At 38.1% G+C, this 26756-nt stretch overlaps 1 protein-coding gene and 1 long non-coding RNA gene across 7 annotated transcripts in view; one reads left to right on the top strand and one right to left on the bottom strand.

Moving 5' to 3' along the window:
- PTPRG (protein tyrosine phosphatase receptor type G) overlaps window positions 1-26756 on the top strand; it is a 676181-nt gene that overhangs the window by 632556 nt on the left and 16869 nt on the right. For all 6 annotated transcript variants that reach the window (XM_070576964.1, XM_070576965.1, XM_070576962.1 and 3 more), the window contains 11 exons: window positions 54-145; window positions 7634-7730; window positions 13369-13451; window positions 13640-13774; window positions 14819-14953; window positions 16941-17113; window positions 19085-19220; window positions 19820-19966; window positions 22188-22281; window positions 23176-23252; window positions 23745-23873. In XM_070576964.1, the coding sequence (XP_070433065.1) occupies window positions 54-145; window positions 7634-7730; window positions 13369-13451; window positions 13640-13774; window positions 14819-14953; window positions 16941-17113; window positions 19085-19220; window positions 19820-19966; window positions 22188-22281; window positions 23176-23252; window positions 23745-23873 (1298 nt within the window). The remainder of the gene's footprint in view (window positions 1-53; window positions 146-7633; window positions 7731-13368; window positions 13452-13639; window positions 13775-14818; window positions 14954-16940; window positions 17114-19084; window positions 19221-19819; window positions 19967-22187; window positions 22282-23175; window positions 23253-23744; window positions 23874-26756) is intronic.
- Window positions 13984-23208, bottom strand: LOC139076144 (uncharacterized). The gene is made up of 2 exons (XR_011527437.1): window positions 23096-23208; window positions 13984-16129 (listed from the first exon to the last, which is right to left on the bottom strand). It is a non-coding gene; the product is annotated as an uncharacterized lncRNA (long non-coding RNA).

The raw sequence follows: 26756 nt of genomic DNA, 5'->3' as shown, positions 1-26756 counted from the left end.
TTTGTTTTATGAAAGTATTCTTTATGACTCTGAATATAATTTTATTCCCACAGATGACATGGAAGCCATTCCTGTCAAACAGTTTGTTAAACACATTGGTGAGCTCTATTCTAATAACCAGCATGGGTTCTCCGAGGATTTTGAGGTATGTTTCAAAACTAGAAATTAATTTCCAGAAACCTAACTCTTAATTTACAGGGATTTTTATAAACTTGAAATGAATTTACTCCAAGCATAAGAAAACAGTAATGAGAAAAGTGGAAACTGTTTTCTTTTCCTTACATTTATAATTTTAACAGGCATTCTTTCCCCAGTAAAAATGAAGTGAAAGGGAGTTGGTTGCACACTTCCTAAACATGCACTTCCATGAAAGAACAGACTTAGTGGTAGAAAAGAAAAGACTAACTCTGGTTCTTTATTCATCTTAATTGTAACTGGCACAACAGGTACAATGTAAAGCAGAGGGCTCCTAATTCCAAGTCGTTTCTGGGATGCACAAGGTGTAGTGGAGACAGATTTGAAGTCTGAGGAACTGGTTGCTGGCTCCACAGTAGTGTGCTTCGTTGTCCCTGGGCCAGTCACTTCATCTCTGATCCCCAGTTTCCTCGTTTCAAAAATGGCACTAATGTCACCTACATCCTAAAGTTGTTGGAAAAAGTGAATGATTAACATCTTTGAAAGTGCTGGGTTAACTGTGGAGCCCATGCAAAGGTTGATTGTTGTTGTTTTCCTGATTATTAATCCTTGGAGAGAAGACGTGGGTTAACACAGCCTTCTGATTTTAAGAACTGGTGTGTCGGAAACAAGGTAGAGAGCAGCACGCACCACCCTGCCAACTCTGGGTTCCCTGCCAGTTCAGCAGTGACAGGGTGTCAATGAGGAGCTATTAAACAGACTGCCCTTTTCTTCACTGAGGCGCTTAACTAAGGCACATCTCTGGCAGCAAGAGTTGTGCCGAGGAGGCCAAGTTTTCATGGCAGCTCAGCTGTCTTCTAGCTTTGTGGGTAAGTCAGTTCCTTTCTCTGCACTTCCTTTCTGTCTCCTTTCTGCTTTAAAATGGAAATAATGATGATGATGCTAACTTGCCCACCTCTCTTCACAAAATTGGTTAAGGGGTCAAATGGAGTGAGGGAAGGCAAGCACTTTGAGACCGTCCAGGAGCCATTCAGCTGGGAGGTGCAGTTATTTTGCACGGACAATGAGGAATAAAAATAGGACCAAAAGCCCCTGTCTCTATGCAAATTTGGAGTCCCCAAAGGCCATCATAAAAGCAATTATATTGACAAGTCATTTTACATTAAGTCTTTGTCTTTCTCTTAGTTTTTTGTTTGTTTTTGTTTTTTGAGCAGAATGAAAGCAAAGGTGGTAGAGAAGGGACCCTCTGATTTATTCTGCAAAGTCGTATGTTTCATGGAACAAACAAAAACATGTCAAGTATTTAATGTGGCTATTAGATGCTTACCAAAAAAGGTGCCTATTCAACTACAAAGAACATGGTTTAAAGTCAAACATTTTATATTCATGAGGACAGCAAATGCGTGTGGTGTTAAAGTGATTTAGTTCAATTGACTGTTGGCTGGATGACTGAGCAAGAATATTGAGGCATTTAACAATGTTGATGGTATTCAGGACAAACATTTATCCTCTAGAGAACAGAACTTGATCAGGATGATCAAATGCAACTCCAGTTTCTCAATTATTTATGATTTGAGACCCCAGTGCTATTCATCACAGCTGGTTTTGACACCATTTAATTATTCAAAATAATCAGCTATACCTCTGTAAACTTGATCTGACTTAAAATGGGCTTGGCGGCATCAAAGTCAAGCCTGTTAACAAATCCTGGGCATCTGCACCCTATTTCTAGCCTTAAAATAATTACTGTGGCTAGGAGCTTTCATTGCCTGTATTGAACTTTATAGCTTAAGGATTATTAGGTGGTATTTATGGGAGGGGAACAGGGAGGAGGAAGGCATTGTTCTACTGTTGTCCTTTTGCAATCTCTTCTGCTTTGAAAGGTTTAAAATCAGAGCTATTCAGAATAGGACGAATATCCTTTCCTCTGAAAAGCACAGGAAGGCAGCAACATAGAGGAGGAATGAGACAGCAGGAAAATTCACTAATATACTGTCGTCTTCTAAATTAGGGAAAATTTGAAGTATTTTAAAACAGTGGTATCATTCCTTTTTTGGTAGCTCTACTGAAAAGGAAAACTGGTAACAGGGTATATAAGAAATTATTAAGGCTGTTTTAGAAACAAGAGATAGTAATAGGCTGTAAAAGGAAGGTCAGGAAAAGAGATTTTGTGTGATTTAAAAAAACAACATAACAAAATCCTCATTATGGTAAGAGAGTAGTAACCTCAACCCCAGATTTCCAGATCTTTTTATGTGGAGTAATGATGGCTGGCATTTACTTCACGTGGATTATTACCATGTGGATTATTTCACTCATTCCTCAGAATTACCCCATCAATCAGTGGGTGCTGTCTTATTGTCCCCATTTTACAGACGAGGAAACTTTACCCATGAGAAAGCTGAGGCTTTGGGCAGCTCAGTTTTGAAATGGCGGAAGTAGGTTTTAAGACCAGGGCTATCTGACCCGAGCCCCTGTGTATAACTTTGATGCCCTTCAGACTCTCATTAAAGTAGTCGTGTCCTGTACTGAGCGGAAGTCAGAGAAGAAACCAAAATTGCCACTGATTGTCTAAAACTGACCATGAAGCTGATGGAGCAACAATGGCCTTGGCAAAAATGGTTGGAGGGAGCAGCCAAAATAAGGATCCCCCCTACTAAGAGTACCAGGAGCCCATTGCATGATCTTTGTGATCTAGAACCTTCCCAGATAGCTGAGAATCTGACTTATGAAATCTTCTACAATATCTGAATAGAGGCCTAAAGTTAGTCAAAGAACTAATCTTAAGGTTATAGAGTAATACCACTTAACAGTTTATATTTCGCCATTAAGAGGAGATAAAACAACTCATCTAATAGTTTCTGAGTACCTTCTAATTCTCTGGACATAATATAAGATGGAAAGATGAATTAGACAGAGACCTTGCCCTTCGGGACTTCAGTCTGGTGGGGGTGGAGACCAGAGTGTACACAACTAAAGCAGAAAGAGGGCAAAGCAAAATAAGTGCCACCACAGATATAAAGTTCTGGAGGAGTGCAGAGGAGAAAGGCACCTATGAATTTTGATTGAGTATTTCACCAAAAGTTCTAGATGCCCCATCTCGTTTAAAAATGTTGGATAGAAGTGAAAAAAAATTGGTGAACAGCTATCATATTTTCAGAACTTTGTTGCTTGGTGGAGAATGAGAAGAACGATTCGCTGGTAATTTTGAATCTTTGTCTCGACGTGATGCTGAAAGCAAGCTTTTTGTCTTTGTCAGATAAATTTTGGAGACTGTTAAAAGCTAGCGACATTATAGCTCTAGCAGATTTTGCAGTCACTGGAAATAACATCAATCCTTGTCTCGGGATAGTGTTCAGTGACTCTGTTCGCTTGGCTACCTGAGCTGACTTCAACCTCACTCTTCCCTGGCCTCCACGGCGATGATACAGGAGGCTTCCAAAGGTGCAATGCTAGCATAACCTTTCAAAAGGAGGGAGCTCTAAGGCCCTGTGGGTCGACAGAATTAATAGGCAGGGGTCAGGAGCATCACAAGCATAAAGGCTGAGTGCCGAGATGAGGCCAAAGGTCCAGTTCCCCTGGACGAGATCCTCTAGGGGATAGCCTCTGTTACAATTAACTCCAGCTGAGCTAAATTGGGACTGGTTGCTCATCTTAAATCACGAGAACAAAGCTTTGTCCACCTGAGCCCATGTGCTGAGGGACCAGTAGCCACAATCACTTTATGTAAGATGCAGACTTCTGATGTTGCTGATGACACATAATAGGGAGTCCCTAGACCTAGGCATAATGCTGCATAAAGACTGCTGCCTGCGAGATGGCAGAAAATGACCTCATAGAGTTTCCAGAGCATCTGTGACAAAATGCCAGTTTGGGCCTTAAATGTCTTAAAGAAAAACATTTTTAAACCCTTATTATGAAGAAAATCATAGTTGGTTGAGGTTTTATGAAGAGTGAGGGGAAAAGTGAGTTCATTCATAAATTGTATATGAAAAATAATTTTATTTTATAGACCTGCTGCAGGATGATAGGTACTGTAATGTACTCTCCAAAGATCGGTTGGTTTTCTGGAGGGGTAAGGCAGTAATTTTAGATAAAGACATATGGATTCAGATAGGGGGAGAGGAGGACAGGCATTCTTGGCAAGGTAAACGGCAGTAAAGCAAAGAGCAGGAAATCATATGGTCTTTTCAAAGGGTAGGGAATTAAAACTGTCTGGCATTGGGAAGGGAGTTTGTGGAAGATAGGATGGGACCTTGCAAGCCTCACTGAGGAATTTAGAATCTATCCAGAGGTTTCTGAGTAAGAGAATAACAAAGTCAAAGCAGCATTTGGAGAAAGTCTGGCAGCAGTTTGTAGCCTGAGCAGAGAGTAGAGGCAGGAAGATGCAGTGTAACCAGAACCTGGTGAGGGCCAGCTCTGTGTCTGTCACTGTGCAACCACCAGGCTGTAGCCATGACCTAAATGTATCAGTCTTCTGTAGAATAGTCCCCTAAACACAATTGTGGGCTGCCTGAACTCAGATACTAAGAATGTGATACGTACTCAATGTAACACTTGGTCACTAGGTTCAAAATATCTTCTTTTCAGCTTGTTTTGTGAAGCTGAGTAATGTGAAAGATTTCTACGTGTATCTTTGTTGAATTATTTTTTCTGATTGAGCCACAGAATGGCAGGACAGTAAGTCTCCACATGCCCTTTTGACAGCCTCTCACATTAATGACTCCAGGCAGGAGGTGGTTTAGCCTATTTCATCTCCCAAGAATTCTGAGTATATCAACTTTTAATGTTTTTGTTCGCTTTTTTATTTTGACTTTATTTTAAACCTCTTGTTTTCAGTTGGCTATCTTCTGTAGTTCTGTGTCTGTTAATACTCAGAATATTCATTTTGAGAATTCCAGCTTTGTTATATAGACAGTAAAATCCAAACAAGCTTAAATTTTAAACTGTTTATCAGATTGCTGAAGAGGTAACTTTACTCTACACACTCCATTGGCCAGTGTCACTTGAAAGGGTTTTAACACCTATTAAAATCACATTAACTTTGAAATGCCAGTTCTGATGGAGAAAAGCCACTCCAGGATCAGATGATATTATCAGCATGTAAATGAGCCAAGCAGTACTGCAAAGAATTACAGATGACATTATTATCCACAAGACAAAATCAGAAGGCCTTAGGCAAAGCCCTTGGGTTCTAATAAGATCAGATTTAACATTATTTATGACTATTCTTTGTTTTCTGTCATTCACATAATTGGAAAAGTGAAATAGAGGCAACGGATCAGACCAAGGATTTTAGATAACAAAGAGTTTGATTGGTTATATTGAATGACTGCTTTAAACAGCACAGACAGCTGCTCCCAAGCAGTCTTGGTCAGTTGCATTATAATAGAGGCCCAGGGGCTGGCCCAGTGGCGCATCGGTTAAGTGCGCATGTTCCACTTCCAGCGGCCCAGGGTTCGCCGGTTCGGACATGGCACTGTGTGGCAAGCCATGCTGTGGTAGGCGTCCCACATATAAAGTAGAGGAAGATGGGCACGGATGTTAGCTCAGGGCCAGTCTTCCTCAGGAAAAAAAGAGGAGGATTGGCAGATGTTAGCTCAGGGCTAATCTTCCTCAGGAAAAAAAAAAAAAGAGAGGCCCAACCTCAGTCCACAGCTAGGGTGGTCAGATCCACAAAGTGGGGAAAAATAGCAATAAACAAAGTGAATCTCACACTAAAGTACTAAAAGCTAAGATTGCTCAGCACGAGGTACCTCAGCAACTCAGCCCTGAACAATACATGCCAAAGGTATGACCTTCAAAACCCAGAAACAAAAGGATGTCAGCTTATTTCAGGGATTTGTGTAGAGATTAAATTAATGTCTTTCAGAATACAAACTCATTTTCAAAGTTTTCTGCCCCTGAAACTATTCAAAAGGGTATGCCTTAGTCTTTCAAGGCAATTCTAAAAGATCAGTCCTCCAAATACTCTTGAGTATGGCTAGTATTGCTTATGTTCTTGTAGATGTCAAGATATCAGATTCATTATTTTGTTATCGGCCCACACTTTGTTATCTTATTTTAGAGAAAAGAGCCAAAGGCAGCCTTAAGACCCTTTAAAACCCGCATTTGCCAAACCATAGGTTATAAACCATTTTAGAATAAAATAGAAAATATCAGAGTTTATTGCATTTAGTAAGAGTGAAAAAGGGTAAGGATTGTCATGAAACACACAATTTCCCCAGAGAGGTGTCTTGAATTAATGCCTGTGGGGCTTTATTTTATTTATTTATTTATTTATTTTGGACAACTGGGAAGGCCTACAATTACAGAAAATTCAATATACAGCTTCTAAGAATCAAGAGTCCATGAATAGTTTCTTTGTACAGATAGTGACCCTTTGTTTTTATACCTTAGTTAAATTCTTTGATTACAGTGAGTTCCTCCTTGGAGAGAAGAGAGAGACTCCTCTCCCAGAAGTATTTTGTGAATATAAAAGACAACCAGTTACTTGTTTTCATTATGCCTAATGTAAATGCTGTGGAAAACATCCATAATTGCTATGCAACTCCTTTGTGAAAAAAAGTCTTCATGCTCCTAAACTCTATTACATCTGTTATGTGTAAAACATTTCTCCTGATAATTTTGTGCCACTTTGCTCCTGCTCTTTGTAGCAGCTGTGCGCTACTAATGACTTCCCTTAGTTAGCTCCACTACTTTCTTTGGTTTGAGGCATACAGCGTAGAAAAATTTGACTTTTCAGCAACCTTGTGTTATGCTAATACATGATGTTTATATCCATGGCAAAGGTAGCTGAAGAGAGTTGCATCTTCCACTGCTGTTTTTCTAAAGGATAATTTAAACAAAATTAGAGTTAACAAATAATTCATCAGAACCATGTATGTTTGAGCCAGATATGACCCTTGATTGAGCTATATATTAGTGTCATTTCAGGACTGAGTCTTTATAGTCAATTTGCAGTCTGGTTATAAACCAAGGCAAGAGGCCTGTAAGCATATTGCGATTCATGGTGGAGATTATATTTCTGCCTGTAATATTCCTCTTCATCTTTTAAGACACAGGTGAACAATCTCCTGTCTAAAGCCTTCCTCTATGCTCCCATGATGGTTTCTTCAGGCCACTTTTCTATTAATCGCATTTGGCTGTTGTTACCTTTTGGCATGTTTTTCTCACCCATCAGACTGTGACATATTCAAAAAGAGATACTGTTTTGTAATCCCCTTGCCTAGGTCAAAATCTGGAATAAAGAACGTGATTGATGAATTAGTAAGGAATGAAATCCTTTTATCTTGTTCACATCCTTCATACGTTTGTTATGAGTATGTCAGTAACTATTTCTGAAGTTGAGTTTGGGGAGGTAATGGTGGCAGTGGCTAGGGAGTGAGTAAATACTTTATGCTTTTGGGTGTAAATATTTCCTTTCTTTGTACAACCTTGTTGAACATCTAAGTTGTGTCTAAAATCTTTGAAATCTTCTGTTTGTTTTCTTCACTAGGAAGTCCAACGCTGTACGGCTGATATGAACATCACTGCAGAACATTCCAATCATCCAGATAACAAGCACAAAAACAGATACATCAACATTTTAGCATGTGAGTAATAAACTAGAAACTATCTTCAACTGCGAGGAAATTAAATCTTCATGCTGGGTATAAGCTGAAAGCCAAGCAATCAGAATCAGGATGCCAAGAAAGAATTACACTTGCAAGTTAACCTCTCATTAGCTCATCTTCAACTGTGTATAAGAAGAAGTGGGGACATTTTCTGCCCTCTTAGTCTTTTATTAAGCTGTCAGATCTCAGCTTAGTATTAAGGCGATTGAAAGAAAATATTCTGAGCTTGACTGTTTTCACATGAAGTGATTTCATATCCAATGCTGGGAACCAAAATTTTAATGTCATGTGGCTATCTTGACATTGTTTTTAACCAGTGAGAGCCAAGGCTTTTAATAGAAATAGAAATACTGAGAATTGAATCAAGTAAACTGAATTTCAAAGCAGTCAGGTAGTTGATCCATACCTAAAGTGGTGAGCCTCTAGTCCTTGTGGCCCATGTGCTTAGTCCTATCCAACATATTTCCAAGGTTAAAAGTATCCTGGAGGTTCAGGACTCAAACAAATAAGCTGCCTTCTTATGGAGCCTCAAGAAATAGCATAGGAGCTCAGGCTACTTCTGTGGCAGAATGCCAATTTTCGTAGACATTGGGGCTTAGGTCACTGGCAGCAATATCTGCTTTGATATTAAGGGCAAGGGCACAGATGTTTATGGTTAACATACACTATGGTAAGGAAGACATTACATAAAATTAGTGTGTTTAAATTGTGCACTTAAATGCATTTAAATAAAAAATTGTGCATTTAAATTGGACCACTTAAATTTGAACACTACTGTAGGTAAACTTTTTAAAAAATACTTTAGTGAGATACAATTGACACACCATATAAAATTCACCCATTTAAGTTAATTTAAATTTGCATTTGAATTTAAAGTGAATTTCGGTGGTTTTTAGTATAATCACAGAGTTATACCACCATCACCACTATCTAATTTTAAAACATTTTCAGCTCCCCAACAAGAAACCCCTTTACCCATTAGTAGTCATTCCTAATTCCTCCCTTTCCCCAGTCCCTAGAAACCACTTATCTACTTGCTATCTTTATGTATTTGCCTATTCTGAACATTTAAGTGGAATCATACAATATGTGGCCTTTTGTGTCTGGTTTCTTCTACTTACCATAATGTTTTCAAGACTTATCCATATTGTACCTTGTATTAGTACTTCATTCCTTTTTATGGCTGAATAATACTCCATGGTATGGATATACCACATTTTGTTTGTTTATTCATTTATTATTTGATGTACATTTGAGTTGTTTCTACTTTTTGACTATTATGAATAATGCTACTATGAACATTTGTGTACAAAGTATTGTGCAGACATATACTTTTAATTCTCTTGGGTATATACGAAGGAATGGAATAGCTAGGTCATACTTTAACATTTTGAAGGACCGCCAAAATGTTTTCCAAAGTGGTTGCATCATTTTACATTCCCTTCAGCAATATGTGAGGGTTCTAATGTCTCCACATCCTCTCCAACACTTGCTACTTTGTTTTTTTTAATAATAGCCATCCTGATGGATATGAATGCATTGTGGTTTTGATTTGCATTTCCCTAATGATTAATGATGTTGAGCCTCCTTTCATGCATTTATTGGCCATTTGTATATCTTCTCTGAAGAAATGTCTATTCAGATCCTTTGCCCATTTTTTAATTGGATTACTTGTCTTTTTACTGTTGAGTTGTAAAAGTTCTTTTTACATTCTTGATACAAACCCCTTATCAGATATATAGTTTGCAAATATTTTCTCCCATTCTGTGCATTTCCTTTTCACTTTCCTAATGGTGTCCTTTGAAGCACATTTTCTTCTTAATTTTGGTGAAATCCAGTTTATTTTTGTTATTGTTGCTTATGCTTTTGGTGTCAAGTCTAAGAAACCACTGCCTAATCCAAGATTATGAATATTTACACCTATGTTTTTGTCAAAGAATTTTATGGTTTTAGCTCTTACATTTAGGTCTTTGACCCATTGAGTTAATTTTTGTATATGGTATGAGGTAGGGGTCCAACTTCATTCTTTTGCATGTTGATATCCAGTTGTCCCAGCACCATTTGTTGAAAAGACTCTTCTTTTCCCCATTGAATTGTCTTAGCAGCCTTACTGAAAATCAACTGACCATAGTGTAAGGGTTTATTTCTGGACTCTCAATTCTGTTCCATTAATCTGTCTATATATCTATCAATATATCTACCCTTATGTCAGTATCACATTGTCTTGATTACTGACTGTAGCTTTGTAATAAGTTTTGAAATTGGAAACCGTGAGTCCTCCAACTTTGTTCTTTTAGATTGTTTCAGCTATCCTTGGTCCCTTTTCTTTTCATATTAATTTTAGGATCAACTTGTCTATTACTGCAAAAAATGTAGCTGGGATTTTGCTATAGATTGCATTGAATCTGTAGATTAATTTGGGGAGCATTGCCATCTTCACAATGTTAAGTTTTCCAATTCATAAAGATGAGATGTTTTCCATTTATTTAGGCCATCTTTTATTTCTTTCAACAGTGTTTTATAGTCTGCATTTTACAAGTGTTCAGCTCTTACTAAATTTATTTCTAAGTATTTTATTCGTTTTGATGCTATTGTAAGTAGAAGTGTTTACTTAATTTTATTTTCAGATTGTTCATTGCTAGTGTATAGAAATATAATTGATTTTCATATATGGATCTTGTCTCTTAAACCTCAGCTGAACTTATTAGTTCTCATAGTTGTTAGACACTTGTTATTTCTAGTCTTTTTGATAAAGCCATTCTAACAGGTGTGAGGTGATATCTTGTGGTTTTGATTTGCATTTCCCTAGTGATTAATGATATAGAGCATCTTTTCATGTACCTGCTAGACATCCGTATGTCTTCTTTGGAAAAATGTCTATTCAGATCTTCTGTCCATTTTTTCATCAGATTTTTTTTTTTTTTTTGCTATTGAGTTGTATGAGTTCTTTATATATTTTGGATATTAGCCCCTTATCAGATATGATTTGTAACTATTTTCTCCAGTTCAGTGGGTTGCCTTTTCATGTTGTTGATGATTTCCTTTGCTGTGCAGAAGGTTTTTAGTTTAAGGTAATCCCACTTGTTTACTTTTGCTTTTGTTGTTTTTGCTTTTGGTGTCAGATTCAAAAAGTCATTGCCAAGACCTGCGTCAAGGAGCTTACCACCTATATTTTCTTCTAGGAGTTTTATGGCTTCAGGTCTTACATTCAAGACTTTTATCTAATTTGAGTTAATTTTTGTGTATGGTGTAAGATAGTGGTCTATTTCATTCTTCTGCATGTGGCTATCCAATTTTCCCAACAGTATTTATTGAAGAAACTGCCCTTTTCCCACTGTATATTCTTGGCTCCTTGGTTGTAAATTTATTGACCATGTATATGTGAGTTTATTTCTGGACTCTCTATTGTGTTCCATTGATCTGTGTCTGTTTTTATGCCCAATACCATTACTATTTTGATTACTATAGCTTTGTAATATAGTTTGACATCAGGGAGCATGATGCTTCCAGCTTTGTTCTTCTTTCTCAAGATTGCTTTGGCTATTCAGGGTCTTTCATTTCAGGGAATGAGGAGGAGGTAAAAAAGAGAACAAGGAAGAAGAGTCAAACTTCTTTTCTCTCCAGTCTTTGAATAAATTGACTCTGGCAGTATTTGTTGCCCAACACAGTTGAGGCTCAGCTTCCTGAGACTGTAAGGATTTGTCCACCTATATCCCTCATTTCTAACCATATAAGTCAGGCAGGGATATATACACATATATGCTTTGCATATGTCCACACAAACCATTCTCTCTGCCGTAGCAACCTTTTCTTGTAGTGACTTTGTAGTAGCTGAAAGTATGCGGCAAAGAAGGGGGAGGAAATCAAGGCAGCTTCTGTATGATATGCCCAAGCATCATGATGTTTTGCTAGAAAATCACTATCTTTGGTTAGATGTGGTTATACTTTCACAAGTCCATTTGAGATTTTACTTTCACAAATTCAAATGAGATGTGGTTTTATTTTCGTAAGTTCAGAGAGTTGGATTTTGGTGTTCTCTTGGCCACTTGATCAGATTCTGGGCACATCACTTGTTACCTTGGTCTACCCCTATATTAATGCCTTTGTATAGCAGAGAGAAGCACAGAAATGTATTGGAACAAGTAAAATTAGTCTGTGAATTTGCCAGAAACACAATGTAGGAAAAGCCTTCTCTCACAGAATGAGCACAACTTGCAAGGTATATGTGGATGCCACCATGCCACCTCCTATATTGATCTGTTTAGCCAGTCTATTACCTTTTTGGTTAAATATGAATTTTGCAACCTGATGAGTATGTGTTCTTATTTGTCATTCTGAGAAATAACAATATACAATAAAAGCCTCCTAAGGCATACCAGTTTATATCCAGATGCCTTGGGAGAAATTTTTCATTTTGGGCCTATTCATATCAGGCAGCCCCTGTTCATATCAACTGTAGTCTGAGAGTTTTTCAGAGCAACAAAAGCAATTCACAGTTCCAAGAATGTAGAGGAGTTTCAAAAAGTGCTTGATATAGTCTGAGGTCAGTAATGTCTAAGCTAATCCACTCATTGGACTTTTTTTTTTTTTAAAGATTGGCACCTGAGCTAACAACTGTTGCCAATCTTCCTTTTTTTTGTTTAACAATTGGCACCTGGGCTAATAACTGTTGCCAATGTTTTTTTTCTGCTTGATCTCCACAAACCCCCCCTGTACACAGTTGTATATTTTAGTTTCTGGTCCTTCTAGTTGTGGGATGTGGGACGCCACCTCAACGTGGCCCGACGAGTGGTGCCATGTCCGCGCCCAGCATCCGAACCCTGGGCCGCCACAGCGGAGCGTACAAACTTAACCACTCGGCCATGGAGCCGGCCCCTGGACTTCTTTTTGAATAGCCATTTATGATCATGAAAATAAACAGAAATGTAAAGTGGCTTTTGCCCATTCTGTTTGTAGCTAGAGAAAAAATTATGACCTCAGCTTCCTTTTCTTTGTTATCCTAAAAATACAGGCTCACTCTGTTGGGAAACTGGAGGTACATATACCACCTGCCTTTTGTTCATAAACTAAGGTTAAGTAAATCCTAAAATCTGATCATTGACTTCAGATTCCTGTGATGAGATGACTCTTAGAAGCAGCTCTGGTTCCCTCAATTACATAGGTTATGTTGGGGTGGCAGGGAGTCCGACTGAATTTAGCAGTGCAATCTCCTGAAAATAGACGTTCTGGACTCAATATAACAATCACCTTTTTATATTTGTATTAACAGGGAGTGGGGGCATAGGTAATCAAAAGCCTTTGAAATTGGTTTTAAAATATAGAACAAGGAAATTTTGGAGGGTCGCAACTAGCAGTTGTTTCACATGAACTAATAAGGATCTCAGTTTGCATTTCTTGGGCATGCACTGGTCAGAGCACAAGACAGCAGTGTCCCTGTGTTTTGAGATGGGTTTGAATGCTGTGTCTTTGAGTTTTCAGTTGCTCTTCTGCCAGAAGCTTTCTGGGGGCACTCTGGGAGATGCCACATTGCATTTGCCTTGTTTTGTGCTTTAGAATGCTGCTAGTTTTTGAATTATACATTTTGTTTTTTGCTTTTTTTTTTTCTTATTCTCTATAGATGATCACAGTAGGGTGAAGTTAAGACCTTTACCAGGAAAAGACTCTAAGCACAGCGACTACATTAATGCAAACTATGTCGATGTAAGTCAGAAATGTTTTTATAAACCTGTTTCTGATCATTGAAGAGTGCCACAGAGACTGTGTGAATGTGTTTTGATACCGCACAGAGCTTTCACTAAAAACAGCCTATTCAGTATGGAAGGCACTTGAATTATTAAGTGGTCTGTGATACTGCTTTCATCTTACTTTGTGCTGTGTCATCTTTGAAGGGTTACAACAAAGCGAAAGCCTACATCGCCACCCAGGGACCTTTAAAGTCTACATTTGAAGATTTCTGGAGGATGATTTGGGAACAAAACACTGGAATCATTGTCATGATTACGAATCTTGTGGAAAAAGGAAGAGTAAGAGCCTCTTGGCTTAACATCTTAATCATGTACCTTCATTCAAAAAAATATTTATGGAGTACCTGCTTTAGGGTAGGAACTTGGCCAGATATAAAGAGTTAGGGAAATGAAAAGTGTTCTCTCTGCCCTCACCTTACTTGTGATCTGATGAGAAAGAGAGCTAAGCACTTACCAGAGTAGATTAAATGTGATGATAGAGATGAATAGGATATTAGGGGAATGCTGCAAAATGGATGAATGCATCCTGCACTACAGAGATTTTGTAAAGGAGCTAATATTTGAGATGAGATTTGAACGATGAGGGGGAGGAGGTGTTACACAGGATGAAAAGATAAGGAAGGACATTCCAAGTATAGCGGATAGAAAGCACAAAAGCAGGGAAGTTGGAAGAGACACAGAATAGTCCAGGAACTACAAATAGTTCAGATTGGGGGAAGTAAAGACTGCTTAAACATTTGACCATCGTTAATAGGACCTTTTTTTAAGATGATGATTAATATTTTGGAATGTATTGGATTATGAGCTTACATTAGATGATGCTAATTTAGGCTGGAATAAGGGATCCGCCTCAGGTTCGTTGCTCAGAATCACTGTCACTTCACTTTGACTGTAGAATCCGTTTTGCCTTGATGACCCAGGTTGTAACACGAAGATTTTCACAGTTGCAAAAGACTTTCTTGTAACTGTGAATGCAGCCTAACCTCCAAATGATACTTAAACTCCCTTTATAACATATCCTACCCACATTTCTTACAGGTCAAACAAACATCTTTCTTAGGCCCTCTTTCAAGTACATCATGTGTTGAAAGATGATCTAATACGAGGCCCATTACTCAAATGATCTTGCCCCAAATTATCCCAAGATTAACTTCATCAGAGGTCATGTCTGCCTGTAAGCAATTCATCCTCTGTGTTCCTTTTTCAGTCAACTACATGGCAATATTACCTGTGTTTTGACTCTGTCGTTTGAAATCACGTTATCAACAGTAGAATTGGGGCATAAATTGCAGATATAATTTATAACTTTTTAACTTTTTGCAGCGGAAATGTGATCAGTATTGGCCAACAGAGAATAGTGAGGAGTATGGAAACATCATTGTCACACTGAAGAGCACAAAAGTACATGCCTGCTATACTGTTCGTCGTTTTTCAGTCAGAAATACAAAAGTGAAAAAGGTATTGAAGGAATTGGGTGGGCTGCCAGGGCATCTCTTTTTAAACTTGTATGAAAATTACTGTACAGCCAAGGCCAATTCTCATAACCAACTTGGTTTAAAATGTATTTTTAAAACATTTTTTCACAAGTCTTTTGATTGACATCAATATATGGTGTGAAAGATATTGGCAAAGCACATAATAGAATTTAACTGGCCTGATTGCGTTCTTTAATCTCTTCCTAAAGAAGGCTTCTTTTAAAAAAAAAAAAGGTCCTCTTGGGTTTTGGTAACCAGCAAATATGGCAGCATCTGTTTGTTGGTTTAACTTTTTAATTCCAATTTTCTGACAGCTTTAAAGCATTGTTTCCCAAAGTGTGTTCCAAGGAATACTAGTCATGCAAGATGCTTGCAAAAATCAGATTCTGCTATTCAGTAACTATGGGAAATGAATGCTATATAATATGTCTCCCCTTTTAGAAATTACAAGGAACACAAGTGGCCAAAGTGCTGAAGTGACGACACCTCTAAAACTTTGTTCTGCCTAGTGTTTCCTAACGTGACTTAACAACAAGACCCTTTGCTGTAGAACTGTTAACATCCTGAGAGCCACACCTGGTGGAAATGCTGCTTTCACATTCTGTTTCTCTTTTTTCAAATTCCACTGTCCCATCAAGACTCTTAGATCATTACAGCAGTACTATGAACTCTAGAGAGATGCTCATTAAGAAAAACATAAAGTGTTACTCTGCAGAGGCTGAGGTATGTCAGTGGTTTGTAGCAAAAGTTCTTTTATTTTTGAGTCTTGGACATCTTTGAGAATGTGATAAAACTGTAGCCCCCTTGCCCCAGAAGAATTCATATTTACTCACGTTTTTATCTACAGTTTCAGTGGCTCTGAAGCCCACTTGTGATCCCAGGTTAACAGTCCTTTCTATGTATAGTTTTTTCGAAGATTGGCAGAAGTATATAAAAGTCAGTGCCACTGTATTTATCTGTATTCTCTATAAGAGAGCTGTTAGTTGGCTCAAGCCAACCAATAACCGGTTTATACTTACAAAGCCCATTGCTCATGGAAACCCTTCAGGTACTTGACCATGGCCCACTTACTCTTGTTTTAGAAGCAGCTTAAGTCAGAGGAGGAGGTCAAATAGGAGCTTCATGTGTTTTGTACACTGACCAGAGGAAAAAGTAGTAACTGAAAATGAGAAAGAAATAGTAAAAAGAGAGTTAACAGAAGAATTAAGAAATCAAAGCCATCCAGGGCCTTTGTACCAAGGGCCAAACAGCTGAGAAGCTTCTGTATTGATTGATTAATGACCCTGAGTCATCAAAAAAAAGTTTAAAATTTTAGAGGTATTGATAATAAGAAAAAACACATCACAGCAAATGATCTACTTGGGGAAATTTTTCATCCAAAGTAGTTAAAATGTAAGAAGTTCAGCCCCTTAAAGGAAAACTGCTCTAACAAATTCATTTATGAAAGTGACAGGTAAATGTATTGTTGCCTTTGACTCTAGAGACTGAGAATCATTTGTTACGTAGGATTTTCCCCACAATTCCTGGAGAGTGTACAGCAGCAGCCAGCACTGGGCTTCTGAAGGTCCAACCTGGACAGTGGAGAAAGAATGGGAGTCAGGGCAAAGGTCAGATGAAAACAAAGCACTGAGGCCTTCTGGAGTTGGGGCAAGAAGTCAGGAAATGGAGGCCCTGTGGGCAATTTACAAAATGCTTTGGATGGTTCCAAATTCAAAACACTGATATTAAACATTCATTCTTGGTACAATCTTAAAACATTTTCTCTTCTAAGAGATGTCTGATGCTTCCCATGCAGCTGGTAACGTCTCCATTTACTGCATGAGACGGCCACAAAGAGGAAATAACCTAGCACAGGAACAGTAATTAGGGCGTATGAGGTGAAGAGGTTGTGTTTCCTGACATCTTTACATTATTGTTAGCCAGAATGCCCACTTTCCGCCCAAAGACATCTTTTTTCACTTTTCTCATAGGGTCAGAAGGGAAATCCCAAGGGTCGTCAGAATGAAAGGGTAGTGATCCAGTACCACTACACGCAGTGGCCTGACATGGGAGTTCCCGAGTACGCCCTCCCGGTCTTGACCTTTGTGAGGAGATCCTCAGCAGCCCGGACGCCAGAAATGGGCCCTGTGTTGGTGCACTGCAGGTAGGGCTGGTGTCTTTCTCTTTCTTCTGCCTGGGATTCGACATTTGAAGTGGGCAGAGCATGGGGTTTGGGCTTTCTGAACTTGGACCACTGTGGCTCTGCTACTGCTTCGTTTGATTTAGAAACTGAGTCTTCCACTGAAAAGTGGGACAAATACGACCTGTTAGGGTTATGTAAAGTAACTATATTCCCATAATATTAAGAAATCATCTGCTTCTGGGCCGGCCCGGTGGTGCAGCAGTTAAGTGCGCACGTTCGCTTCTTGGCAGCCCGGGGTTCACTGGTTTGGATCCCGGGTGCGGACGTGGCACCGCTTGGCACGCCATGCTGTGGTAGGCGTCCCACATACAAAGTAGAAGAAGATGGGCACGGATGTTAGCTCAGGGGAAGTCTTCCTCAGCAAAAAGAGGAGGACTGGCAGTAGTTAGCTCAGGGCTAATCTTCCTCAAAAGAAAAACAAAACAGCATCTGTCTCTAAGGGTAAAATAAAATCTTTTAGAGGATTAATCTCTAGGGTTGTTTGGTTTTTTTTTTTTGCCTGAGAGATTCACCCTGAGCTAACATCTGTGCCGATCTTCCTCTGTTTTTTAGTATGTGGACCACCAGCACAGCATGGCTGCTAATAGAGTGGTGTAGGTCTGTGCCCAGGAACTGAACTCAGGCCACTGAAGCGGAGTGTGCTGAACTTAACCACTAGGCCACCATGGCTGGCCCTAATCTCTGGTTTATACATCATCTTGTTATTAATAAAATCCCCATTGTTTATAGGGAAATTGTAGGCTGCTCTTAACATATAAAAATCTGACTTTAAACAGAACTTTAGAGCTTTCTGCACTAGAGATTTCAAGTTTTTGTATATGGTTTTTCTGTAGGGTTCCTCTAAATAATATTTATAGTATGTATAAATTTTATTTTCAGAATTTTAGTGTATACACGCTATATAAAATACCTTTTAAAAAGCACTGGGAAAGCCTTCTGTAAAGCCTATTTTCTCTCCTTAACTACCTTAAACAACCTTAGTTGGTTGTTTAAAAATGCTTTTTGTTTTGTTTCATTTGTAATTGCATTTTTGGCTTTTTTTTTTTCACTTTGGTATTCAAATGGATGTTGCTCATTCTATGATTTATGTTGCATGGCTGCACAGCATTTTCTAAGCGCATCTTTTGGGATGTTGCAGAAATTGGAACCCATCTTCTGTTTAAAATCCCATGAGAACTCTACAGTTTTGCTAACCCATTTAGGAATCATTAAAAAAACAGATGGAAGTCTATCAAAGAGCTTAGGTGTCAGTGGAGTTGTGTGAGATGGGGAACCTGCTGGGGGATTCTGCCAAAAGAAGCTTGTTATTCAGTACTACAGAACTTAGATCTTCCTGAGTATTTTAGTTTAATACAATTTAAAAATGTGAATCAGAGAACAAATTTTCCAGATGTAGCATTCTTATTCTATACCTGGATTACTAAAAGAAAGCATCCCTTTAAATGGGAACTTTCTCATACTGGGCAGACTGGGGGGAGTTGTGCAGAATGAAGTTTATTGAAAGGATAATGGGTACTCCCAGAGTCACTGGCAGAGTTGGAGAACCAGGCACATGGCTAAACAGCAAGGAAAACGACACAATGACTCTGTCAGTGTGGTTCTGGGTGGAGACAGCTGCTGCCAGGAGAGACACCTCTCAGTCTCTTGCATCACTGACCTTGAGCAGCAAGGGAGGCCGAGAAAGCAAATATATAACATCTGTCTCCAGCTCCTCTGGGATAAAGGCAGTCTTTGCTCTCCATCAAGACTCCTGAGGGGGAAAAGTCCTGATAAAGTTTTTGGATACTATCCATAATGAATAACCTATGTCAACTACACTAGGTTATCTACACAACAGGGTTATTTCTAAGCTCATTAGATATTTAGATCGTAATTTTTCCAGTCCACAGTTAAAAGCAAAAGGTACTAGTTGAGTGTCTGCATTTCTTCCAGTGCTGGTGTGGGCAGGACAGGCACCTACATTGTAATAGACAGCATGCTGCAACAGATAAAAGACAAAAGCACAGTTAACGTCCTGGGATTCCTGAAGCATATCAGGACACAGCGTAACTACCTCGTCCAGACTGAGGTAAGGAGTAGCTGCCAGCGCTTTCATGAGGTTCTAGCACATGCTTTAACTGAAAGCTGAATGATACTGAGGAGCCAGATTCATTCTCTTAGGGCATGAAAGCATGTACAGGTTTGTATGAGAAGATCTCCTAACCTTGATACTATTCTTTGACTCATAGTTTACCATTTCTGTGTGGATCTTAAATTTAGATTTCTCAGTAACTACACAGGCACTTTTGAAGCAGATACTGTTGTAGCTAGGCTGTGTTTGATGCTATGAGGAGTTAACATGTTGTCTGGCCTGAGAAATACATATGAGAGAATGGTTCTAGAGCCCTTCATTGAACACACATTTCTCCATGGCTTGCTGCATTGAACCCACTATTTTGGGCATGGTATGGAATACAGAGCTAAAATCAGCACAGACCGTACCCTAGAATAAGTTATGATGAATAAGTGAGTCTTAGAGTAAACCACCTAGCTATAAATGCTCGAAGAAATTCACTGGAGGTCCCTGTTAGAGGCAGAGTTAATCTAAGGTAGATTTCATGAACCAGGATAGAGGTGGCTACCCTCTAACAGCTCTCCTCAGTGACTACCATCTAATGTGCCTTTTAGGAGCAGTACATTTTCATCCATGATGCCTTGCTGGAAGCCATTCTTGGAAAGGAGACTGAAGTATCTTCAAATCAGCTGCATAGCTATGTTAACAGCATCCTCATACCAGGAGTAGGAGGAAAGACACGACTGGAAAAACAATTCAAGGTAGTGCTTTGAATACGTTTCTTTGGTTAAAAAAAAATGGAAACAAGGAAGTAAAGAAATGTGTTGAGTTTGTATAGACTGAAATGGATTACTATTTATACTCCTCTATCATAATGTGAAGGAAATAAAGTTTTGACGTATGTATGAATTGTTGGTATCCAAGTAGATGGCATAGTGCTTTGTATTTGCTTCTGAGCAATTCATGACTTTTTCTGAACATAAATATCAGCCCCTGGCCACAATGACAATGCTTTGAGTCAGTTGTTCCAGTTTAAAAAATATTCTCTGTATTTTTTCTGAACTAATCTACCTTATCCTTATTAAGAATGGTTATTTGTTGGCATATTGTCCTAAAAATAAAGCTATTTGAAAGACTATCCTAACAGATAATCTAGAAACTAAAAAAGAGTTACTAAAGAATATTAGACAAAAGTTAACTTTTCCTACATGGTTGTTCTTTTTCTTTGATAGGAAGATGAAGTTTATAGGCAGCTAAGGTTTATATGGAATTGACTGAAATAAAGGTGAAAAAAGACTGTAAGGACTATTAAAGTAATTAAGATGAGAAAAACTCAGTTATTTCAGAGGATTTATTATAACTTTCAAATGTTATCTCTCTCTCCAATTACTAAGTGCTTTCTAATTTATTAGTCTCTCATTAGTCTTTTAAATTCTATTTTTTTGCACATTGTTCTATATGTAGTGTCAAGATGGAAAGAATAAGATGAATCTGTGCAGTTTTAGTTTTCATGGTAAAATTTTCTGTAGACTCTGAAGCCTTCATTTGAATCTCAGCTAAAGAAATGAGACTGCCAAGCAAATTATAACAAGTAATACGAAGTGAAAAGTAGATTAATTTCACTGAGTTCAGTCAAAACAATTTTAAATTCCTAGCTCTCCTTCTATAACATCCAAACTACTCTAAAAACCATCTGACGTAATTCATAGTGAGGACATAGTGTCTCATTTTATGTTTAAAATGAATTCTTAAAAAATATTAAGTACCAACATTTCTTAAATTCTGCCTTTCTTTTCTATTTCTGCAATATTTGTTTACACATACTTTAAAAAAAATTCACCGAAGAAATCAGTTCATTCCATTGGAAACCAAATAATTGGTTCTTTTACAAGCACTAGCCACTTTAGAACTGAAGTAGAAGAAAGAAGCAGGCATCCCAAACTTGAAAGCTACATCCAGGGCCATTGATAGTAGTACTAAAGCATTTGGGGGAGACCATTCCCATACACTCTACTAAGATGGATGCGCCCCCCAAAAGTATAGGATTGACAAAATGGTTCAACCAAGCAATAGAAACAGAAAGAATAACAAAACTAAACTACTGGGCTAATTATTTATAATGGCCTTAGAACAGTATCAGTTCATGTCAACAGAAATTTACTGAGAACCCAGTTAGTGCTTTGTGTTCAAGAAACATGATTAGCTCTTTTACCACAAAGCAGTCTTGTCTAGTGTAGACCCACTTGAGTCTCATGTGCCTGTGAGGAATTACAGAAAAAAATTCACAAAGGCAGTGACATCAACAGAAAAATCCACATTAATTCAATAAATATCTATTGCTGACATAGTACCTGTCATCAAGAAGCCTATGGCCTGATGGTAGAAATAAGAAAAGCATAAAGATAACCAAGGTAATTGAGAGAAGCACCACTCCTGAAACACAAACAAGTGTTCTTTGGGATACAGAAATTTTATTTATTTATTTATTTATTTTTTGGTGAGGAAGATTTGCCCTGAACTAACATCCATTGCCAATCCTCCTCTTTTTTCGCTTGAGGAAGATTAGCCCTGAGCTAACATCTGTGCCAACCTTCCTCTACTTTTTCTATGTGGGATGCCTCCAGAGCATGGCTGATGAGTCGAGTAGGTCTGCACCCGGGATCTGAACCCACGAACCAGGGCTGCTGAAGCAGAGCACGGAACTTTGACCACTCGGCTATGGGGCCGGCCCCAGAAATGTTTTTGTTCATCAGTAATCTGATTATTGATATTTTTGACAGATGATCAAGCAAATTTTATCAATTATACCTTTGGTTTTTTTGTTGTTTCTTCTGGTTTATATCTAACATTGTTTACGTTTGTGGTGTACAAAGTAATGATTTGATATATGGAGATATTGTGAAATGATTATCACAATAAGGTTAGTTAACACATCCACAATTATACCTTTGAATGAAAACTAAAATGTTGCTTTTCTTTCAGCTGGTCACACAATGTAATGCAAAATATGTGGAATGCTTTAGTGCTCAGAAAGAGTGTAACAAAGAAAAGAACAGAAACTCTTCAGTTGTGCCATGTAAGATCTTAAAATCAGTTTGATTTGGTTGAGTATGTTAGCATTTTTTTCATTGAACTTTATGTATTATGTAAAGAGGGAGCTACTACCGAATGGAAAAGTTATGCTCAGTACAACTAAGGCAGTTTGATCAAACTGGGAGGGTGGCTGTCAGTGCCAGCAAGTTGCTGCATCTATGTGACATGAAATTTAGCTTCAGTTCACCTCAAAATTCAAGAATTAGGTTACTTCTACATATCTTAACTTAAAAAAACGTAAAGCCCTTATCACTGTGGCACTAACACTTCTTTAAAACTTAGAGTCCCAGATTAATCTGAACAACTAGACCTACATTGTCAAAGTACTCTGGCTGTTGAGATCAAAGTACTGTTGACAGGTGGTGACCTTTGTATAAATAACTTGGGACACAGCAGGGGCTACTATGTGTGCGCTGTAGACACAGGCATGAGTGATCATTGGAGAGATTATCTCTACTGAAAAAGGTCACTGTTTTCTAAGCCCTTTACGGGGAGAAAGATATGGATAAGGGGATGGCAAAAGAGCAAAGTACAGTATGTTGGTATAATTGTAGGAATATCAAACCAGGGTCAAAAATTGTCTGAAACCCTCTGTCCTCTCTGCTCAGAGTGTTCTCTTAGTGATCTGCTGTGAAAACCTCTCCCACAGTAAAATTTTATTCCTCTAATGCCTGTGTCCTTCTGGGATGTGCAGCAAATTTCATTTTACATTCTGCCTTAGCTGATAACACTTTAGCTTTACTAAAAATATAGGTAAGTCTTAAAAAGAAAGGGGTGCCGGGGGATAGATTACTCACCAAGTAAATCTCAGGAAGCGCTGTCGGTTGTGTGTGTATAATAAGGCATATGTGGTGTTTTTGTTTCTTCCATATGATAGCTGAGCGTGCTCGAGTGGGTCTTGCACCGTTGCCTGGAATGAAAGGAACAGATTACATTAATGCTTCTTATATCATGGTGAGAGTCAACAGTTAATTATAAATAAAGTCAATTAAGCTGAAAGGTGCTAAACAGCAGATACCACCTATGCGACTGATTTCATTTTTCAAATAAGTTCTCCATGTGTAATAGCAAAATTATAGAGATTTCCATATCTGGAAACCTCTAACAAAAGACCCCTAATCAGTTGCGTACAAAAACTTACATTAAGCAGAATGCTTGTTAAGGAATTAATTTTATTGTTAATTTCACCCATCTAGTCTTTGAATAAATGTTGAAATTACTATTAAGTACAAACAGCAGGGGTAACCAGAAGTGAATTGCACATGGAGAGAAAATTGTCTACACATGTTAGCAGAAGTACATCTAAAAATTAGCCAAACGTACTAAATGCTTTTTCAATTATTTTAGTGTCGTCAAAACAATGTTGTCTTATTTCATGAATGTTTTACTACACAAAATTAGAATAAAACGTTCATAATCGCTGATTGTTTGTCTTCCTAACTGAAGGGCTATTATAGGAGCAATGAATTTATTATAACACAGCATCCTCTGCCACATACTACGAAAGATTTCTGGCGAATGATTTGGGATCATAATGCACAGATCATTGTCATGCTGCCAGACAACCAGAGCTTGGTAAGTAAAGCACATCTGCTATATATTAATGAGCCTGTGAGGCCATAAGCATAAATTACTTTGATACCTCGCCACAGGGCTACAGTGTCTGTATATGCTGGGGAGGGAATTTAGACTTCTCATCTTTACGTCTGTGCAGATTCCTTTCGTAGTCTCACAGTTACCGTCCTTATCAGTTCCATTGTTTGAGTCTCTGATTCTGGTGATAGCACGCCTCAGTTGTATTCTACATGACAGTGTGGAAGAACGTTTTGAAAAAGAACCTTTTAGAAACCTCATTAATGTATGACCTTAACGTGACCTTTTAGTTGCTATATGTCACTTTTGAAAAATAAATAAATAATAATAGCAGCTAACATTTGAGTATGTAACTGTGTTTACTCTATGTATTAATTCATTTAATCCTCTCTACAATTTTATAACATAGTACTGTTATCATCTTATTTAATAGCTGAGAAAACTGAAGGAAGTGACTTGCCCAAGGGTATACACAAATAATTGGAGCCCAAAAAACTGTATCAGAAGTACTAATAATGTATCATTATTTTTCACCATTCCATAGGCAAGACAGATCTATTACAGGGAAGGAGATAAGGAAAGGCTGTTTTGTTCCAACTTAAAGCTGCTTTTTCAGACCTTGACTAAGCTACTACCTCTTTCTCTTCCCTTTCGTACTTCCTATTGAGGTCTCTAGACTATAGAGGAGAAGGGCGAGCAAGTTTATAAAAATAAACTTAAATGTTTGTGCTTAGATCTCACTGCATTTTTAAGTTTCAGAATTAGCTGGGTCTTCAAAAGCTACTATGAGGACACATTAGCCCACAGAGTAAAAACAAAAACAAAAAACAATGAGGATCTGCCTCCATGTGTGTCAGATTAGTGAGTTTTTTACTCGAGAAAGAACAGCATGTGATTGAACCCCTAGTCTTGATGACATGCATTTGACTGTGTGCCCAGTCAGTAGGAACTTCTTCACTTTGTCGCATTTTGCTCCAGCTTCAGAGTACCAAGATTGCTTCTGTATGATAGAATGGCAACACAGTTGAGAATCTTAAGCTAAAAACTGGAGTGTAAATTTTCAAATTAGCTGGCAATAAGGGTCTATTCTGTTTGGCATGTGGAAATTGGAGCATTTAGGGTTGTTAAAACGTTCATTTGTTGGATGAGTCAGTATTTTATTATTGTCACTTAACAGAGGACAGTCACCAAAAGCATCTACCCACAAGCTCATTTGTATGGGGAGGCTGGGGGGGATACTGGACCAAATAAGTTGATACATGTTCTGCAGACTGTGAGGATACAGAAACTGCCCTGGAACATGTCATCTCAGTGTTGCTGAGGCCCAGGGAGGCTAGGCTGGTATCATACATGTCTGTACTTTCAGCTCCGGGGTCAAAAGTCAGATTCTTTAGTACAGTTTTTCCAAAGATAATGTCTCTGTATTCTTTTGTTTGTTTTATTACTTACTACTACTATAACTTTACAAGACCACAATTCTGTGAATAGCCCAAAAGTCACTGGTTCCTAACTCAGAAAGCACTGTTATAGAGGCCTAGGCATCTTTGACCTATAAATATATTTGGAAGTAAAATAACCATGAGACTGGAGTGCCTACTGAATTAAGAAGTAGCATTTATTTTTCTTAGTCTTTCAAGATGATCAGTTATTCCCTAGTTTACTATCTGTATTCAAGTTTTTTCTCCCTTTCTTGTAAAATACTTTTGGCAGTCATTAGACCAATTTGATAATTTACTGTTCATGTTAATTTCTTTGAGGTACATAATTTTATTAGTCCCACTTTTCAGATATGGAAATTAAGGCTCAGAAAGATTAATTTATTCAGGATCACATCCAACCCTAAATCCTATGCTTAATCTGTGCATATTGGTTACATTTAGAGGCCTTGTCCATCATTAGCTTGTCTTTAGTATCTGTTACAAGGGTCCCACTTCCATTTCCTTGGACAAAATGTATTAAAACCCATGACAGTTACAGACTTCTTTTGTATAGACTAAACCCAATTGCTAATCTGTTTCCCCTTATGCTGAGCTTTAAAAATAAAAATGTACTTGGCAATAAGCTATATTGAAACTTGAAAGGGTGATAAGTCTTATTGGACTGTTGGCTCATTTCTAATGCAACAATGTAAGATTAAACAAAACCTTCTTTGTTTTGAACATTATTCAGAATTATTTCTGACTTCACTAGTAGTATCTAAGCATTTTCAGGAAAATGCCCATAGAAATCTATATTTTACAGGCAAACTGTAGTTTGCCATTTGAGCTGATCAGAAAAAGAGGTGGGGGGAGTGCTTATTGTCATAATCATTGTATTACTCACAAAATCTCCAGCCTACGCAATGATTAACTTTTTCTTAGGCCTCCACAGTTTTCAGGGATAGAATTCAAGTACCAAGCCTGAATATTTATGCTTAATCTTAAAATAGATGAACATTTAAAGCTTGCCTGATTCAAGGCTGAAAGACTTTCTGTTAGCCCCTTTTGAAACCTCACATTGACAGATTAACTTTTCTTTTAAAGGGTACTTTGTAGTTATGTGCATATTTACGTACTTCTTTCCCAAAAGGTTCTATCCCAGGCCAGGCTAATGACATAGCGGTTAAGTTCAGGCACTCCACTTCCACTTCAGTGGCCTGGGGCTCACAGGTTCGGATCCCAGGCGTGGACCTAGCACCACTCGTCAAGCCACACTGTGGCAGCATCCCACATAAAATAGGGGAAGATTGGCACAGATGTTGGCTCAGCAACAATCTTCCTCAAGCAAAAAGAGGAAGACTGGCAACAGATGTTAGCTCAGGGTCACTATTCCTAAAAAAAAAAAAAAAAAAAAAAAGGTTCTATCCCTTACCATTTATTAGCAGTG

This window comes from Equus przewalskii, chromosome 15 (assembly GCF_037783145.1).
Source record: "Equus przewalskii isolate Varuska chromosome 15, EquPr2, whole genome shotgun sequence".
Classification (NCBI taxonomy): domain Eukaryota; kingdom Metazoa; phylum Chordata; class Mammalia; order Perissodactyla; family Equidae; genus Equus; species Equus przewalskii.
Note: the sequence above shows the minus strand (reverse complement) of the source record. Positions and strands in the feature narration are given on the sequence as shown.